The sequence below is a fragment of the Salmo trutta genome, chromosome 38, assembly GCF_901001165.1.
Source record: "Salmo trutta chromosome 38, fSalTru1.1, whole genome shotgun sequence".
NCBI classification, from domain to species: Eukaryota; Metazoa; Chordata; class Actinopteri; order Salmoniformes; family Salmonidae; genus Salmo; species Salmo trutta.
Window position 1 is genome coordinate 368,167 of NC_042994.1, and position 20,358 is coordinate 388,524.

The window sequence follows — 20,358 nt, forward strand, 5'->3', positions numbered from 1 at the left end:
GGTTCTCCCCAGTTCTCATAATCGGAGGGCTCAGCATCTATCTGAGGGGCTGTGTCACAGGGGAGTCCCTTAATGTGAAAGAAGACACATTGAATGAGCACTTTACGAACCCCTCCCTCCAACATTTTTATGTAAATTAATTTGCTTACGGTCTATGGTATTAGGATTGAAATCTTTGGTTGTTGACATTATTACCTGTGTGTCTGCTGTGGCATCACTTCCTCCTGTGTGTTTCCTGTAATGAGGGACAGAGTGAGTTCTGCTCTCTACTGACCTCTAGTGGAGGTTGATGTGTAACTAACAGTATATGTCAATGAAAGTCTCACCTCTTCAGAGTGCAGTAGATGGTGAGTAGCAGAGCTCCAGCAGTCAGGACAGCCCCCACCCCCACCACAGGAACCCAGGGAAACACTGCTGCAGGATCATGGGTTTATAAATGCATGATGTCAGAATGAAATCTGTAAAATGACAGGGCACCAAAAATGATCAGAATGTGACATACTTACATGTAACATTAATATGGACAGGGATATGTTCTCTCCCTATAATGTTCAGAGCCTCGCAGTAGTATCCCTCTCTGTCCTCAGAGCTGATGTTATGGATGGTGTATCTCTGTCCAGAATGTCTCATTGACATTTTCTTGTGTGTTATCTTGTACCAGGTGTATTTGTCCACAGGTGGGTTGGCAACACTGCTGCAGGTCAGATTCACTGAACTGCCCTCCACTATTTCACCAGAGGGACTGACTGACACTGAGGTGTTCTTTGGGCCATCTGGATAACAGACAAATTGAAAGTTTGGCTTCTCATTATGAAATTGTGTAAGTATTTTGAACTGTAAAATCAACATCCATTAATCTAAATGAAATAGTAGCCCTATTTGATGTCTGTTTCACTAAACATCAACACTGACCAATGATGTATTGGATGATTTTGACAGACTTTATAAAGTGTATTAGTCACACTCACACACTGCAGGAGAATTGATGTCTTTTACAACACAGTAGAAGCTGTCTTCAGTTTTTAAGTGGACTGAGTACGAGGGGGAGGAGTCCTCTTGTCCAATCGTGCTGTTCCTGTACCAGATGTAGGTGGGGTTACCAGTCAGAGTACAGGTGGTGCTACAGGTCAGTGTCATTGACAACAATGTAGTGGTCACCTTCACCTGCAGGTCTGGAGTAGATAACATTAAACCCTCAATTACCTGTTTAGTTCAAATGAGGCAGGAGTGGACGTTCTCAAATCATCAATTCAGACATTCCTATTTAATGCATGCTTTCATATTAATTGTATTATTTCAATACAAATCAAGACAATTTTCCAGAAACAATTAAACAGATTAGCATTCTATATATAATATCACTGTACCTGTTACAGACAGAGAGACTCCAGGATCACCAGTTTAAAGAATGTTACTGTACCTGTTACAGTCAGAGTGACTCCAGGATCACCAGTATATAGAATGTTACTGTACCTGTTACAGACAGAGAGACTCCAGGATCATCAGTATGTAGAATGTAACTGTACCTGTGACAGACAGAGTGACTCCAGGATCACCAGTATATAGAATGTTACTGTACCTGTTACAGACAGAGAGACTCCAGGATCACCAGTATATAGAATGTTACTGTACCTGTGACAGACAGAGTGACTCCAGGATCACCAGTATATAGAATGTTACTGTACCTGTTACAGACAGAGAGACTCCAGGATCACCAGTATATAGAATGTTACTGTACCTGTTACAGACAGAGAGACTCCAGGATCACCAGTATATAGAATGTTACTGTACCTGTTACAGACAGAGTGACTCCAGGATCACCAGTATATAGAATGTTACTGTACCTGTTACAGACAGAGTGACTCCAGGATTGCCAGTATATCTCCCTCCAGTCTGATTTGTTATAAATCTGAACTTGTACGTAGCTGAGTCTCTCTCTCTCAGGTCTGTGATTGACAGGGTGTGACCATTCTCTTTATCCTTACGATACGTCACACGTCCTTTGTAGTCTGGGTCATCTAACAGACTCACATATTTCCCCTCAGCATCATTTTTAGTGAACCAGAAGGTTGTTGTGACTGTATAACCACTAGGATATATGTAAGAGCAGGACAGCTCCACTGTTGACCCCTTCAAGGTACAGATACTCTGAGTGGTGTATGTAACACTCCAGCCAATCTGACCCAGTACAACTGAAACACAGTTAGAAATCACAAGAACGTTACATTAAGTTCAAGGTCTTTTGACTCACATTAACACTTTGTTCCATAGTTGCTGAGTTGAGACATTGATACTCTTTGGTTGAGTGAGAATGGCAACCACAGATAAGCATCACTCAGTGAAGTGTGAAAGACAACTGTTTACAGTGAAGTGGAGATGCCGAATGTGTTGACAGTAGAACACAAGTTGTTATGCTTTTAGAAATATCTATAGATTGATAAACTGAGCAACTAAAAGACAGGAATGAGACCATACCTGCTACAGACCAGAGAAAGACCACCAACACACTTCCTGCTGTTCTCAAGGCCATTGTTGCATCTCCCACCCTGCAGTCTTAGAAACATAAACAACAAGTCACTCTATAGCTGGTGAATAACTCCACCTGATACATTGAAGTAGAAACTGTAAATGGGGTACAGGGCCTCATTACTGAAAATGAACCAGGCTCATATTGTGTTGTGTTGTATTGTGCTATATGGTTGTCTATGTGAATACTGTCTGTCTGTAATGTGTGTGACGTGTTGCATGTCTGTCTACGTCTGTCTATTTAAGCTGACATGATGTATGATGCAAAAATAATTTCGTAATGTATACAATAGTCATCATTATAAACAACATCAACAACAACAATCACTTATTGAACAGATCTGTAGTACTGTAAACACATATTTCTGACCACAAGGTTCAATGATAGCTCCTATCCCCAAGCTGTGAGGCTAAACAGCAAGTGACTCACAAACATGCACACACGCACACACACACACACACACACACACAAACACACACCCAAACACACACCCAAACACACACACACCCACACCCAAACACCCACACACACACAGCAAAACCAGCCTTCGCTTTGGCTCCACCTCCTGTCCAGCTCAGGCTTTCGGCTTCGCTGGCCTTCTAGTTGCTGCCAAACCTGCTGCTGTCAAACGCCCTTCACTCATCAACCCCGGACTTGTTAGTCTTCATTACACACACCTGGTTCCAATCCCCACTCTATCACTGTATATATACTCCCTCTGTCATTTGTCTTTGTCAGTCATTGTAAATGTTGCTTGTTTTCCTGCTATTTCCTGAGTACTTTATTATTTTAATAGATTTCAGTAGTTCTAAACCTGCAACTGCCTCCTGACTCTCTACACTTGTGACACACACACACACACACACACACACACACACACACACACACACACACACACACACACACACACACACACACACACACACACACACACACACACACACACACACACACATCTATCCTACACAGTATAGATGTCAATCCTACTCCCTATCAGTCTGGTCCTGAAGGACCCTCAGATAAATCCACTGTGTCACACACACATTTTAAATAGTTTATTTGAATCCACCAATCAAATTGAACATTTCAAAGGTCCCTGAATGCATGGCACTTAGGTACAGAAAGCACCTCCCTCTCCAAACGGCTAGACTGCCCATGTCAGCTGAAACAGAGCAATACCTAGCCAATTGTTTTGCCCTAGTTTTTGTCAGGCCTGCTAATTGGAGGCCACGCACTGCAAGCCTGTGTGAGTGGCTGAGACTGACAAATATCAGTGCCAACAGCTTGCACCTACACCAGAGGCTGTCCAAGCACCACAAGGGGCAGGTATTTAAGCAGAGTCTCAGGAAAGCCGTTAAATGAGCAACCCACTTCCACAATGAGCACCTCTCCCTGGCCTCTGCCCAAAACAACAATATCTGGTGTATTTGGCACACAGGAAAACATATCATAATCAACATCAAACCAGCTTCAAATCAAATTGTTTTTGTCACATGCGCTAAATACAACAGGTGTAGACCGTACAGTGAAACGCTTACTTACAAGCCATTAACTAACAATGCAGTTTTAAGAAAAATACAAAAAAAGGAAATAAATAAAAGTGACACATAATTAAGAGCAGCAATAAAATAACATAGTGAGGCTATATACAGGGGTAAAGGTACAGAGTCAATGTGCGGGGGCACCGGTTAGTCGGTATATATATAAACATATATATATATCCCATGTGGCTCAGTTGGTAGAACATGGTGTTTGCAACGCCAGGGTTGTGGGTTCGATGCCCACGGGGGACCAGTACGGAAGAAAAAAAACATGTATGAAATGTATGCATTCAGTACTGTAAGTCGCTCTGGATAAGAGTGTCTGCTAAATGACTAAAATGTCAAATGTAAATATGCTTGTAGGTAGAGTTATTATCTTTTTAAATATTTTCATTAACCTCAACTTCTAAATACTCTCCTGCAACCCGCCTCACCCAATGTGGCGTGGATCTGGATTTTTTTTCTAAAGTATTTCTATTTACTTCGGATCTGGAATCCCTCAACTGAAGCTAGGCAGCTAACTACCTACAAGCTATCAGTCAGCAAACCATTGCTAGCGGTCATCAGCTAACCTTTAGCTTGGAAAGCTCTCGCCAGTTCGAACAACGTGACTCAAACCAGAGCATAACGGACCTATTTTTTTTTCTCTCCATATCCCCGGATTCCTACCGCAAACTCTGAACATTTTCTGCCCGAGGATTCCAACAGGCCCCTCAGGTGCGACGTCCGCTGAAGGCCCATTCTGCTAACCGTGGCCTGCTAGCTACCTAGAGCTACTTGAAACCCTAACTACTAATCCACGACTGGTCTATCGACATCACCGCACGAAGAGGCAAAAACAGACTTACCCCCATCGCGACGTCCCCCAAAGGCCCTTCTGCTAACTTGCTTGCCCCAGTCTGCTAACTGCTAGCTTGCTTGCCCCGGTCTGCTAACTGCTAGCTTGCTTGCCCCGGTCTGCTAACTGCTAGCTTGCTTGCCCCGGTCTGCTAACTGCTAGCTTGCTTGTCCCAGTCTGCTAACTGCTTGCTTGCTAACCCGGCCTACAAACTGTTAGCTTGTTAGCATCGGCCTGCTAAATGTCTGAATCGCCGTGTCCCCAGTCAGCTCAACCTCTCACTGGACCCATATGTTCACTTGGCTATGCATGCCTCGCTCTAATATCAATATGCCTCGTCCATTACTGTCCTGGTTAGTGATTACTGTCTTATTTCACTGTAGAGTCTCTAGCCCTGCTCGATATGCCTTAACCAACCACGTTGTTCCACCTCCTACATATGCGATGACATCACCTGGTTTAAACGTCTCTAGAGACTATATCTCTCTCATCGTTACTCAATGCCTAGGTTTACCTCCAATGTACTCACATCCTACCTTACCTTTGTCTGTACACTGTGACTTGAATCTATGCTATCGTGCCCAGAAACCTGCTCCTTTTACTCTCTGTTCTGAACGTGATAGACGGCCAGTTTGTATAGCCTTTAGCCGTACCCTTATCCTACTTCTCCTCTGTTCTTCTGGTGATGTAGAGGTTAATCCAGGTCCTGCAGTGCCTAGCTCCACTCCCACTCCCCAGGTGCTCTCATTTGTTGACTTCTGTAACCGTAAAAGCTTTGGTTTCATGCATGTTAACATTAGAAACCTACTCCCTTAGTTTGCTTGACACACTGCTTTAGCATACTCTGCTAACCCGGATTTCTTAGCTGTCTCTGAATCCTGGCTTAGGAAAACCACCAAAAACCCTGAAATCTCCATTGCTAACTATAACATTTTCCACCAAGATAGAACTGTCAAAGGGGGTGGTGTTGCAATCTACTGCAAAGATAGCCTGCACAGAGTTCTGTATTACTATCCAAGTCTGTACCCAAACAATTCGAGCTTCTACTTCTAAAAATGCACCTTTCCAGAAACAAGTCTCTCACTGTTGCCACTTGCTATAGACCACCCTCTGTCTCCAGCTGTGCCCTCGATACCATATGTGAATTGATTGCCCCCCATCTATCTTCTGAGCTCGTGCTACTAGGTGACCTAAACTGGGACATGCTTAACCCCCCCCCCCCCCCCCACTTTCATCCTACAATCTAAGCTTGATGCCCTCAATCTCACAAAAATGATCAATGAACCTACCAGGTAGAACCCCAAATACGTAAACACGGGCACCCTCATAGATATCATCCTAACTAACTCGCCCTCCAAATAAACCTCTGCTGTTTTCAATCAAGATCTTAGCGATCATTGCCTCATTGCCTGCATCCGTAATGGGGCTGCGACCAAACGACCACCCCTCATCACTGTCAAACGCTCCCTAAAACACTTCTGCGAGCAGGCCTTTCTAATCGACCTGGCCGGGGTATCCTGGAATGACATTGACCTCATCCCGTCAGTAGATGATGCCTGGCTATTCTTTAAAAGTGCCTTCCTCACCATCTTAAATAAGCATGCCCCATTCAAAAAATGTAGAACTAGGAATAGATATAGTCCTTGGTTTACACCAGACCTGTCTGCCCTGAACCAGCACAAAAACATCTTGTGGCATTCTGCATTAGCATTGAATAGCCCCCGTGATATGCAACTTTTCAGGGAAGTTAGGAACAAATATACACAGGCAGTTAGGAAAGCTAAGGCGAGCTTTTTCAAACAGAAATTTGCATCCTGTAGTACTAACTCAAAAAAGTTCTGGGACACTGTAAAGTCCATGGAGAATCAGAGCACCTCCTCCCAGCTGCCCACTGCTCTGAGGCTAGGAAACACTGTTACCAACGATAAATCCACGATAATTGATCATTTCAATAAGCATTTATCTACGGCTGGCCATGCTTTCCACCTGGCAACCCCTACCACGGTCAACTGCCCGGCACCCTCCACAGCAACCCGCCAAAGCCCCAACCATTTCTCCTTCACCCAAATCCAGATAGCTGATGTTCTGAAAGAGCTGCAAAATCTGGACCCCTACAAATCAGCCAGGCTAGACAATCTGTACCCTCTCTTTCTAAAATGATCTGCCAAAATTGTTGCAACCCCTATTACTAGCCTGCTCAACGTCTCTTTCGTATCGTCTGAGATTCCCAAAGATTGGAAAGCTGCCGCGGTCATCCCCCTCTTAAAAGGGGGTGACACTCTAGACCCAAACTGCTACAGACCTATATTTATCCTACCCTGTCTTTCTAAGGTCTTTGAAAGCCAAGTTAACAAACAGATTACCGACCATTTCGAATCCCCCCGTACCTTCTCCGCTACACAAACTGGTTTCAGAGCTGGTCATGGGTGCACCTCAGCCACGCTCAAGGTCCTAAACGACATTATATCTGCCATCGATAAGAGACATTACTGTGCAGCCGTATTCATCGACCAAGGCTTTCGACTCTGTCAATCACCACATTCTTATTGGCAGACTCGACAGCCTTGGTTTCTCAAATGATTGCATCGCCTGGTTTACCAACTACTTCTCTGATAGAGTTCAGTGTGTCAAATCGGAGGGCCTGTTTTCCGGACCTCTGGCAGTCTCTATGGGGGTGCCACAGGGTTCAATTCTCCGGCCGCCTCTCTTCTCTGTACACATCATTGATTTTGCTCTTGCTGCTGGTGATTCTCTGATCCACCTCTACGCAGACGACACCATTCTGTATACTTCAAGCCCCTCTTTGGACACTGTTAACTAACCTCCAGACGAGCTTCAATGCCATACAACTCTCCTTCCGTGGCCTCCAACTGCTCTTAAACGCAAGTAAAACAAAATGCATGCTATTCAATCGATCACTGCCCGCACCTGCTCGCCCGTCCAGCATCACAGGCTCTGACTTAGAATACGTGGACAACTACAAATACCTAGGTGTCTGGTTAGACTGCAAACTCTCCTTCCAGACTCACATTAAGCATCTCCAATCCAAAAATAAATCTAGAATCGGCTTCCTATATCTCAACAAAGCATCCTTCACTCATGCTGCCAAACATACCCTCGTAAACCTGACCATCCTACCGATCCTCGACTTCGGTGATGTCATCTATAAAATAGCCTCCAACACTCTACTCAACAAATTGGATGCAGTCTATCACGGTGCCATCCGTTTTGTCACCAAAGCCCCATACACTACCCACCACTGCGACCTGTACTCTCTCGTTGGTTGGCCCTCGCTTCATACTCATCGCCAAACCCACTGGCTACAGGTTATCTACAAGTCTCTGCTAGGTAAAGCCCCGCCTTATCTCAGCTCACTGGTCACCATAGCAGCACCCACTCGTAGCACGAGCTCCAGCAGGTATATCTCACTGGTCACCCCCAAAGCCAATTCCTCCTTTGGTCATCTTTCCTTCCAGTTCTCTGCTGCCAATGACTGGAACGAACTGCAAACGTCTCTGAAGCTGGAGACTCATATCTCCCTCACTAACTTTAAGCACCAGCTGTCAGAACAGCTCACAGATCACTGCACCTGTACATAGCCCATCTGTAAACAGCCCATCTATCTACCTACCTCCTCCCCATACTGTATTTATTTATTTATCTTGCTCCTTTGCACCCCAGGATCTCTACTTGCACATTCATCTTCTGCTCATCTACCATTCGTGTTTAATTGCTATATTGTAATTACTTAGCCACCATGGCTTATTTATTGCCTTAACGCCCTTATCTTACCTCATTTGCACTCACTGTATATAGACTTTTTGTTTTCTTTTGTTCTACTGTATTATTGACTGTAGGTTTTGTTTATTCCATGTGTAACTGTGTTGTTGTATATGTCGATTTGCCATGCTTTATCTTGGCCAGGTCGCAGGTGCAAATGAGAACTTGTTCTCAACTAGCCTACCTGGTTAAATAAAAGTGAAATAAAAATCACCACCTGGTATAGAGGTCCTGGATGGCAGGAAGCATGGCCCCAGTGATGTACTGGGCCATTCTCACTACCCTCTGTAGTTCCTTGCATTCGGAGGCCGAGCAGTTGCCATACCAGGGAGTGACGCAACCTGTCAGGATGCTCTCGATGGTGCAGTTGTACAACCTTTTGAGGATCTGAGAAACCATGCCAAATCTTTTCAGTCTCTTGAGGGGGAATGGGTTTTGTCGTGCCCTCTTCACGACTGTCTTGGTGTGCTTGGATCATGTTAGTTTGTTGGTGATGTGGACACCAAGGAACTTGAAGCTGTCAACCTGCTCCACTACAGCCCTGTCAATGAGAATGGGGGCGTGCTCAGTCCTCCTTTTCCTGTAGTCCACAATCATCTCCTTAGTCTTGATCACGTTGAGGGAGAGGTTGCTGTCCTGGCACCACACGGCCAGGTCTCCAACCTCCTCCATATTTTCTGTCTCGTCGTTGTTTGTGATCAGGCAGGCCCGACCACTGTTGTGTCATCAGCAAACTTAATGATGGTGTTGGAGTCATGCCTGACCATGCAGTCATGAGTGAAAAGGGAGTACAGGAGGGGACTGAGCACGCAACTCTGAAGGGCCCCCATGTTGAGGATCAGTGTGGTGGATGTGTTGTTACCTAGCCTTACCACCAGGGGGCGGCCCATCAAGAAGTCCAGGATTCAGTTGCAGAGGCAGGTGTTTAGTCCCAGGGTCTTTAGCTTTGTGATGAGCTTTGAGGGCACTATGGTGTTGAACACTGAGCTGTAGTCAATGAATAGGATTCTCACATAGGTGTTCCTTTTGTCCAGGTGTGGAGTGCAATAGAGATTGCATCATCTGTGGATCTGTTGGGGCGGTATGCAAATTGGAGTGGATCTAGGGTTTCTGGGATAATGGTGTTGATGTGAGCCATGACCAGCCTTTCAAAGCACTTCATGGCTACAGATGTGAGTGCTACGGATTGGTAGTCATTTAGGCAGGTTACCTTAGTGTTCTTGGGCACAGGGACTATGGTGGTCTGCTTGAAACATGTTGGTATTACAGACTCAGAAAGGGAGAGGTTGAAAATGTCAGTGAAGACACTTGCCAGTTGGTCAGCGCATGCTCGCAGTACACGTCCTCGTAATCCATCTGGCCCTGCGGCCTTGTGAATGTTGACCTGTTTAAAGGTCATACATCAGCTGTGGAGAGCGTGATCACACAGTCGTCCAGAACAGCTGATGCTCTCATGCATGTTTCAGTGTTACTTGCTTCAAAGCGAGCATAGAAGTAATTTAGCTCGTCTGGTAGGCTCTTGTAATTTAGCTCGTCTGGTAGGCTCACCGGGCAACTCTCGGCTGTGCTTCACTTTGTAGTCTGTAATAGTTTGCAAGCCCTGCCACATCCGACGAGTTTTGGAGCCAGTGTAGAACAATTCTATCTTAGTCCTGTATTGACTTTTTTCCTGCTTGATGGTTCGTCGGAGGGCATAGCGGGATTTCTTATAAGCTTCAGCGGCATCTCTAGCCTTTAGCTCAGTGTGGATATTACCTGTAATAAAATGCTGCTGGTTGGGGTATGTACGTACAGTCACTGTGGGGACAACGTCATCAATGCACTTATTGATGAAGCCAGTGACGACTGTGATGTACTCCTCAATGCCATCAGAAGAATCCCGATACATTTTCCAGTCTGTGTTAGCAAAACAGTCCTGTAGCTTGGCATCTGCTTCATCTGACCACTTTTAAATTGACTGAGTCACTGGTGCTTCCTGGTTTAATTTTTGCTTTTAAGCAGGAATCAGGAGGATAGAATTATGGTCAGATTTGCCAAATGGAGGGTGAGGTAGAGCTGTGTACGTGTCTCTGTGTGTGGAGTAAAGGTGGTCCAGAGTTTTTTTCCCTCTGGTTGCACATTTAACATGCTGGTGGAAATGAGGTAAAACAGATGTAAGTTTCCCTGCATTAAAGTCACCGGCCACTAGGAGCGCCACCTCTGGATGAGAGTTTTGCTGTTTTCTAATGGCTGTATACAGCTCATTGAGTTTGGTCTTAGTGCCAGCATTGGTCTGTGGTGGTATGTAGACAGCTACGAAAAATAAAGACGAAAACTCTCTAGGTCTACCTGTCTACCTCAGGTGGGCAAAACCTTGAGACTTCCTTAGATATTGTGCACCAGCTGTTGTTTACAAATATACATAGACCGCCATCCCTTGTCATACCAGAGGCTGCTGTTCGATCCTGCCGATACAGTGTATAAACCGCCAGCTGTATGTTATTCATGTCGTCGTTCATCCAAGATTTTACAGTTTTGAATGTCCCAATGGTAGGATATATGTGATTTTAGTTTGTCCAATTTATTATCCAGCGATTGTACGTTGGCCAATAGTACAGATGGCAACGGCATATTAGCCACTCGTCACAAGGCACCCCGATCCTCTTCCGCAAAATCTTTTCAAGGTGAGTAATCGCTGTTCTGATTTCCAGAAGCTATTTTCAGTCATAAGAGACGGTAGCAGCAACATTATGTACAAAATAAGTTACAAACAACAAGAAAAAACTAACAAAATAGCACAGTTGGTTAAGAGCCCATAAAATGGCAGCCATCTTCTCCGGCGCTAACAAGGTGTCCCTTTAGACAAGAATGTTTATGCATTTATGCTGTCGGTGAGACTATTTGTCTCACCTCGCTGGCTATCAGGTCAACAAGGCGGTCATGTCTAGCAATGTACAAATCCCCCCCCCCCTCACACACTGCAGTGTTACAATGTTTGTCTGAATGTCATTTTTACCCTGCTTAATCATCTCATCCCTATGTAGATCAACACTCCTACACTGAGACACTTATTGAATACTGGCCCTGATGTAACAACCAAACACAGCTCAAAACATAACAACAAGTAAATGATACATTACCCTCAAGTATATGACTTATGACTAAAAACAAATAACCCCAAACTATATTTCAAGATATTGTCAAGAGTACTTACAGAGTGAAGTGAAGAGGAGAGGTCTTGTACAGTGAGTTAACTGACTGGTAGTGAGTGGGAACTGCTAGTAAGTGTCAGTTCTGTGGTTGATACATATTTAAAGTAGTCAGAACACAAGTAGCTGGTATAGAACTGTCCTTTCTTCCTCTTTAAGACATTAACATGCATGACGACCAGAACAACATGTCAGAGAAGGAAGGTTACTCTATTAGAGTGGGCCCTACATTTCTTAAATGGACAAAATGTCCCCCATTTACACTTTTATATAAATACAGAACCATGTTAACAATATGTTTACTATTCTATATGGAATGTTTATAATATTTTAGGATGTGTTGCCTTGTCCCTCTGAGTTCTACATGGAACAGGTCAAAGTTCCATTTACATTTGGTCAGTTCCATGATGACATTCATTATATTCTACAAACACATTCAATTTACACTCCTCATCAGCTGTATCAAAGTGGTACTGAAGGTTCCAGTGTTCTAGACTAGAGTTCTCCCTACTGGCATCTCAACATTACTGCACCATCCTAATAATAATGTCCTCAGTAATGTTGGGCTAATAACAACATAACAAACTGACAATACATCAGATTGAATGGTGAAACACAACACTGGCTACTTGACAAAGTCACATTTAATAACACAAACACTGATGTCTGTAGTAATACAACATGCCACTATCATACTATGTTACACTGTTGACCCTTGTGTACAGTACTGGTAGTAGCATTTGTTAGCAGAGGAATCAGTATCATCATCACCATAGCCTGCTGTATTGACTGCTGCTGTCCATATACTGTATAGTTTAATGTAGCCTGTTATCCATATATAGTCTAATGTAGCCTGTTATCCATATATAGTCTAATGTAGCCTGTTATCCATATATAGTCTAATGTAGCCTGTTATCCATATATAGTCTAATGTAGCCTGTTATCCATATATAGTCTAATGTAGCCTGTTATCCATATATAGTCTAATATAGCCTGTTATCCATATATAGTCTAATGTAGCCTGTTATCCATATATAGTCTAATGTAGCCTGTTATCCATATTTAGTCTAATGTAGCCTGTTATCCATATATAGTCTAATGTAGCCTGTTATCCATATATAGTCTAATGTAGCCTGTTATCCATATATAGTCTAATGTAGCCTGTTATCCATATATAGTCTAATGTAGCCTGTTATCCATATATAGTCTAATATAGCCTGTTATCCATATATAGTCTAATGTAGCATCTTATCCATATATAGTCTAATGTAGCCTGTTATCCATATATAGTCTAATGTAGCCTGTTATCCATATATAGTCTAATGTAGCCTGTTATCTATACATATTCTAATGTAGCCTGTTATCCATATATAGTTTAATGTTGTGGTGAAATCCTGCAGAGAGCCTTCACCGTGTGCTGCCACTTTAAAAGCACATCGGCAGTCAGGAAGGAGGAAATAAAGTTATTCCTGCTCTCTGTGTGGAGCTGTCGGTTGGTGCACAGTGTGTGCTGCTCTGTAGAAGTCTTGTTTATTTTCAGTGTGCTTAGTTGTAAAGTGTTAAGTTGATCGCCGTTGTTACCTCTCTAGGTTGTGGTTTTAAAATACTTGTTTTTCCAGACATTGAAGTTAGGTTGACTTTAGGTTCTGAATGAAAGATGAAAAGACGTGATTTATAGACGTCTTTGTTTGAGCCAAATGAAAGCTGGTCCAGAGCAGGCAAAATCTCAACCAAACACAGAAGTCTATGATGGTTTCAAATTTGGTCCGGACCAGACCAAAAACCAACGTCCGTGAACGTGGAAATCAGAGCCGGTCCGGAATGCACCAAAAAAAACATCCAGTCCAGACAGGACCAAAAAAAGACCTCCAAAAGTTGTCAGTGTTGGACGGTGCTTACTGAGGTATAGCCTACAGTGTTGTCTGAAATAACATTTTAGGAATGCCCATCTATGTTGTAGGCCTACCATTTGTAAAACACCAAAAAAGACTGCCAGTTCGGACATGACCAAAGATGTCCAAAAGATGTCGGCCTGTGCTTACGGGGATGTATTCTACCATGTCGGCCCAAAACGGAATTTTATGAATGCTCATCCATTTGGTAGGTCCACCGTTTGTAAAACAGGCTGTTGCATCATATTAATTAGTCCTGATTCCTGTGACTAATCAATTTGGCTAATTAAGCTCTGAAAATCAGCAACCCAACTTTATCAGGAGGATTTATCCTGAGCCTATTTGCAATGTGTTTACACAGCAACAAATGCAGAAATATTTTATTTTCGCTATGATCAGCTTAGTAAAAAATTGAGGGATACAAACTTGAAACCACTGATCATGACAATTTAGCCCATGGATGAATCTCCTGGACAGCAGTGACTAGCCTGGTTGTCCAGACAATATTGTCTATTTTACCTTGACTTGTATTGTTTTTAGAATATGTTGTTTGTTAAGTGTCAGCACATTTTTTATGTGATTGGGCATCATTCAGGTAAGGCTATTTGATAGGAGAAATCTGATATAATAAGTTTCCCGAAAAGGCCACATACTCTTTCTTTTTCTTTATTTACAGAATGTTGGTGGAGCTCAGCAGTGATGCGTCTCTCCAACAGCACCCTGGACAGGAGCGCTGGGAACGGACAAGATAAATATTTTGCATCCCTGCCATTGACAAAGTGGTTACTGCTTATCACAGGGTGGAATCAGTGCTCACCTAAAAACCCCACTGGTTGAGAGAAATTGTCATTGTTTTTAGGCAGAATTATGTGAGGTTTTCTGTGTTGTTGGAGGTGGGTCTTGGTCAGTTTAGCTCAGAAAATGCTGCCCTCGTCAAAGCATAGGCCTAATCCTATGCAGGCCGGCCTTGTGTTTCATGTTAATACAACTGCTAAACAAAACCAGCCATCACTGTGTTTCATGTTAATACTACTCCTAAACACAACCCATCACCACTGTGTCTCATGTTAATACTACTGATAAACACAACCCACCATCACTGTGTCTCATGTTAATACTACTCCTAAACACAACCCACCATCACTGTCTCATGTTATTACTACTCCTAAACACAACCCACCATCACTGTGTCTCATGTTAATACTACTCCTAAATACAACCCACCATCACTGTGTCTCATGTTAATACCACTCCTAAACACAACCCACCATCACTGTGTCTCATGTTAATACTACTCCCAAACACAACCCACCATCACTGTGTCTCATGTTAATACTACTCCTTAACACAACCCACCGTCACTGTTTCTCATGTTAATACTACTCCTAAACACAACCCACCATCACTGTGTCTCATGTTAATTCTACTCCTAAACACATCCCACCATCACTGTGTCTCATGTTAATACTACTCCTAAACACAACCCACCATCTCTGTGTCTCATGTTAATACTACTCCTAAACACAACCCACCATCTCTGTGTCTCATGTTAATACTACTCCTAAAGCTTTTACGAAGCATCCACTTAATCACTCTTACTCTTACTGTCACTCTGTTGCTCTGAGAACTCTTAAAATAGCATGCTAAAGTCTTCATGTGAAACAACATGTACAATGTACTTCCCATCTTTTGTAGCACACAATATAGCTCAGTATTTCAATCAATCAATAATTTTGGTCGTCACTGTATATCCAACAATCAGATTAATATGTCAAAATACACACACACACACATGCACACGCACCCGCACACACAGTTATACTTGGCCCTCTTATACTTTGACTGTGAAAATGACCCTATTCAATTGAGATCTGGGACCCTTTGGCAGAAATCCATCTTGGTGTTACTGGCATACTCTACTCTACTGATATTTGAAACATGCAATTTAATTAACTGAACTTAACTAAACACATGAAACCACTGTCCAGGGTCCGTATTCACAAAGTGTATCAGAGTAGGAGAGCTGATCTGGGATCAGTTTAGCCTTTTAGATCATAATGAAATGGACCGTCTGAGACACTTTATGAATACAGGCCCTGATGTAACAACCAAAACACAGTTCAATATAAACCAACAAGTACAAAGATACAGTAAGTCATGTGATGTACGGCTAAAAACATCAAAACTAAAACTATATTCCAAGATATCGTCAAGTGTACTTACAGAGTGAAGTGAAGGGGAGAGGTCTTGAACAGTTAGTCAACGTACTGTCACTGCGTGGAAACAAGAAGTAGTCTACTGTAAGTATTAGTAGAAGCAGACGTAGCCTAAGTGTGAGTTCTGTGGTTGATACATTTTAAAGTAGCCTAGTCAGGGCATTAACATGCAGCAACAGCATGTCACATAAGGGATGTTACTGTATCTAAATAGAAAATGGTCTAAAGTCAGCATACTGTAGTTACATTTCTTTATTTGAGGAGTGGGCCTACATGTTTTACAAGAGACAAAATGTACTGCAGGCCCCCACCCGGCATCTTGAGTCCAGAATGGTGCGTACTGTATACGCCGGGGACCCCTTGATATCTAGAGGGGGCAGAGGGACCTCCGGCACCTCACCGTCTTGTAGGGGACCAGTTACCACCGGCCTGAGGAGAGACACATGAAACGATGGGTTAATACAATAAAAAGAATGGAGTTGTAATCTATAACACACCTTGTTTATTCTCATCAGGACTTTGAAGGGCCCTACACGCTGCGGACCCAGCTTCCGGCAGGGCAAGCGGAGGGGCAGGTTTCGGGTCGAGAGCCAGACCCTGTCTCCTGGTGCGAATATGGGGGCCTCACTGCGGTGGCGGTCAGCGCTCCTCTTCTTTCGTTCTCCAGCTTGTTTCAGGGATTCCTTGACAGCCCTCCAGGTGTCCTTGGAGCGCTGCACCCAATCCTCCACCGCAGGATCCTCGGTCTGACTCTGATGCCATGGTGCCAGGACCGGCTGGTAGCCTAACACACACTGGAAAGGCGACATGTTAGTGGATGAGTGGCGGAGTGAGTTTTGCGCCATCTCAGCCCATGGTAAGTACCTTGACCACTCACCTGGCCGGTCCTGGCAGTACGACCGCAGAAACCTACCCACCTCCTGGTTCACTCTCTCCACCTGCCCATTGCTCTCGGGGTGATAACCGGAGGTCAAGCTGACCGAGTCCCCCAGATGCTCCATAAACGCCCTCCATACACGGGACGTGAACTGGGGACCCCAATCAGAAACGATGTCCTCCGGCACCCCGTAATGCCGGAAGACATGGGTGAATAGAGCCTCCGCGGTCTGTAGGGCTGTAGGGAGACCGGGCAATGGGAGGAGACGGCAGGACTTAGAAACCCGATCCACAACTACCAGAACCGTGGTATTCCCCTGAGACGGGGGAAGATCGGTAAGAAAGTCCACCGACAGGTGAGACCACGGCCTTTGTGGAACGGGGAGGGGTTGTAACTTCCCTCTAGGAAGGTGCCTAGGAGCCTTACTCTGGGCACATACCGAACAGGAAGAGACATAAAACCTCATGTCCTTGGCTAAGGTGGGCCACCAGTACCTCCCCCTAAGGCCTTGCACTGTCCTCGCCACCCCAGGATGAACCGACGAGGGTAGTGGTGTATGAGCCCATCGAATCAATTGATCACGGACACCAAGCGGAACGTACTTACGACCTGTAGGACAATTAGAAGGCGCAGGCTCCATCTGTAACGCCCGCTCAATGTATTGTGTCCTATTGTGTCTACATGATGCGTGTCTTTTTAAATGACATTGAATATTCATTCATGTATTTGGTTATTGCTGCTTCGTTATTGTTATTTTATTGTGATTTCATATTTTTTGTTGCATTTTTATAATTAAAAAAATCGAATATTTTCTTACATAAAAACAACTGCATTGTTACTTAATAACCATTTAATAACCATTTCACAGTAAAGTCTACACCTGTTGTATTCGGCGCATGTGACAAATACAATTTGATTTGTGTGTTCAGGCACTGGACATTGCTCCCTCTGACACTGTGTTTCTATACCTCTAAAAGTCTAAGCCGTTTGGGGGGGTTCTACTAGCTGACATATGGAATTATTTTAAGGTGGTCATACCATGGATCATTTAGCTATTTGAATTTGAATTATAGTACCCCTTTAGGTAAAAAGGAGAAGGACTAATGTTTGTGAGAGCAGGCAGGTGACTGCAATATAGTCTGCCTGGAACATGCCCCATATTAAACTGTAATTCAATTAAATAATAGCGTTTATTTATCCACTGTAGGGGCAATTACTAGGCACCCTATGGCATCAGGCTGGCAGTGTCATCACAAGGGTTAGGGTTAGGTCACATGTTCAGTCACATGACCATACATAAATTCAGCAAAAAAATAAACCTTTTCAGGACCCTGTCTTTCAAAGATAATTTGTAAAAATCCAAATAACTTCACAGATCTTCATTGTAAAGGGCTTAAACACTGTTTCCCATGTGATACTTTTGTAACTGAAAATTCCAGAAAATTATGCCATGGCTTTAGAAGCTTCTGATAGGCTAATTGACATTATTTGAGTCAATTGGAGGTGTACCTCTGGATGTATTTCAAGGCCTACCTTCAAAGTCAGTACCTCTTTGTTTGACAACATGGGGAAATCAAAGGAAATCAGCCAAGACCTCAGAAAAAAAATTGTAGACCTCCACAAGTCTGGTTCATCCTTGGGAGCAATTTCCACAAGCCTGAAGGTACCACGTTCATCTGTACAAACAAAAGTACGCAAGTATAAACACCATGGGACCACGCAGCCGTCATACCGCTCAGGAAGGAGACACGTTCTGTCTCCTAGAGATGAACGTACTTTGGTGCGAAAAGTGCAAATCAATCCCAGAACAACAGCAAAGGAACTTGTGAAGATGCTGGAGGAAACAGTTACAAAAGTATCTATATCCACAGTAAAACGAGTCCTATATCGACATAACCTGAAAGGCCGCTCAGCAAGGAAGAAGCCACTGCTCCAAAACCGCCATAAAAAAGCAAAACTACGGCTTGCAACTGCACATGGGGGCAAAGATCGTACTTTTTGAAGAAATGTTCTCTGGTCTGATTACACAAACATAGAAATGTTTGGCCATAATGACCATCGTTATGTTTGGATGAAAAGTGGGGAGGCTTGCAAGCCAAAGAACACCATCACAACCGTGAAGCACGGGGGTGGCAGCATCATGTTATGGGGTGCCTTGCTGCAGGAGGGTCTGGTGCACTTCACAATATAGATGGCATCATGAGGAGGAAAATTATGTGGATATATTGAAGCAACATCTCAAGACATCAGTCAGGAAGTTAAAGCTTGGTCGCAAATGGGTCTTCCAAATTGACAAAGACCCCAAGCATACTTCCAAAGTTGTGGCAAAATGCCTTAAAGACAACAAAGGCAAGGTATTGTAGTGGCCATCACAAAGCCCTGACCTCAACCCTATAGAACATTTGTGGGCAGAATTGAAAAAGCGTGTGTGAGCAAGGAGGCCTACAATCCTGACTCAGTTACACCAGCTCTGTCAGGAGGAATGGGCCAAAATTCACCCAACTTATTGTGGGAAGCTTGTGGAAGGCTTCCCAAAACGTTTGACCCAAGTTAACCAATTTAAAGACAATGCTACCAAATACTAATTGAGTGTATGTAAACTTCTGACCCACTGGGAATGTGATGAAAGAAATAAAAGCTGAAATAAATCAATCTCTCTACTATTATTCTGACATTTCACATTCTTAAAATAAAGTGGTGATCCTAACTGACCTAAGACAGGGAATATTTACTAGGATTAAATGTCAGGAATTGTGAAAAACTGAGTTTAAATGTATTTGGCTATGGTGTATGTAAACTTCCGACTTCAACTGTAGTAAACAGATTGGTACACAAGTAAGGTAAGCCATTTATATAATCCAAAAAATGAAAATGAAAATTCCCATAGAAAAAAAGCAGAAGCATAACCCATCCCATTTATCATTAATATACATGATTATCATAAATTCCAGCATTTACTCAAAAGCTAAAGTTCATGGTCTGGAAAACATAATAGATATGATAGCAAGAGAATAGAGGAGTGAGGCCTAGCTTTAGCTTGGAACTGTAGCTCTTCAGTCCAGGTCCTGTGGGGACTGTCTTCAGTGGGAGAGTCCCCTCACATTCTGAAAGAAGACATTCTGATTTAGCATTCCCTCTTTGGACACACACACACACACACACACACACACGCACGCACGCACGCACACACACACACACACACACACACACACACACACACACACACACACACACACACACACATACACAATCAGTCAAAATGAACTATAAGAGACTTACTGCCAGAGTGTCATACTCTGGTGACCTGGTCTTCATGTTCAGAGGTGTGTATGTGTCACTGTTAGGGTCAGGATGGACACTCTGTTGACAGAAAGAGAAAGAGCATGAGAGAGAGAGAGAGATAGAGAGGGGGAGAGGGAGGGAGAGAGGAAATGCATGAGTTCTTTGAGACAGCAGTCTTTCCATAATTTTCTCTGTACACATCCATGTGTAAAACACA

General features: G+C 43.5%; 1 protein-coding gene and 1 long non-coding RNA gene across 3 annotated transcripts in view; one reads left to right on the forward strand and one right to left on the reverse strand.

Moving 5' to 3' along the window:
• The first annotated feature begins 763 nt into the window (after positions 1-763).
• LOC115178737 (uncharacterized) lies at positions 764-14,770 on the forward strand. Of its 2 annotated transcripts, none has more exons than XR_003872689.1 (2): positions 764-820; positions 14,443-14,770. It is a non-coding gene; the product is annotated as an uncharacterized LOC115178737 (long non-coding RNA). The 2 variants fall into 2 exon arrangements; XR_003872690.1 differs by lacking the exon at positions 764-820 and adding an exon at positions 13,687-13,777.
• Positions 14,771-19,695: 4,925 nt separating this feature from the next.
• Positions 19,696-20,358, reverse strand: part of LOC115178717 (B-cell receptor CD22-like) — a 51,456-nt gene continuing 50,793 nt past the window's right edge. The window contains exons 10-11 of the mRNA XM_029740007.1: positions 20,139-20,219; positions 19,696-19,963 (exon numbers count right to left, since the gene is read on the reverse strand). Of these exons, the coding sequence (XP_029595867.1) occupies positions 19,940-19,963; positions 20,139-20,219 (105 nt within the window). The 3' untranslated portion in view covers positions 19,696-19,939. The remainder of the gene's footprint in view (positions 19,964-20,138; positions 20,220-20,358) is intronic.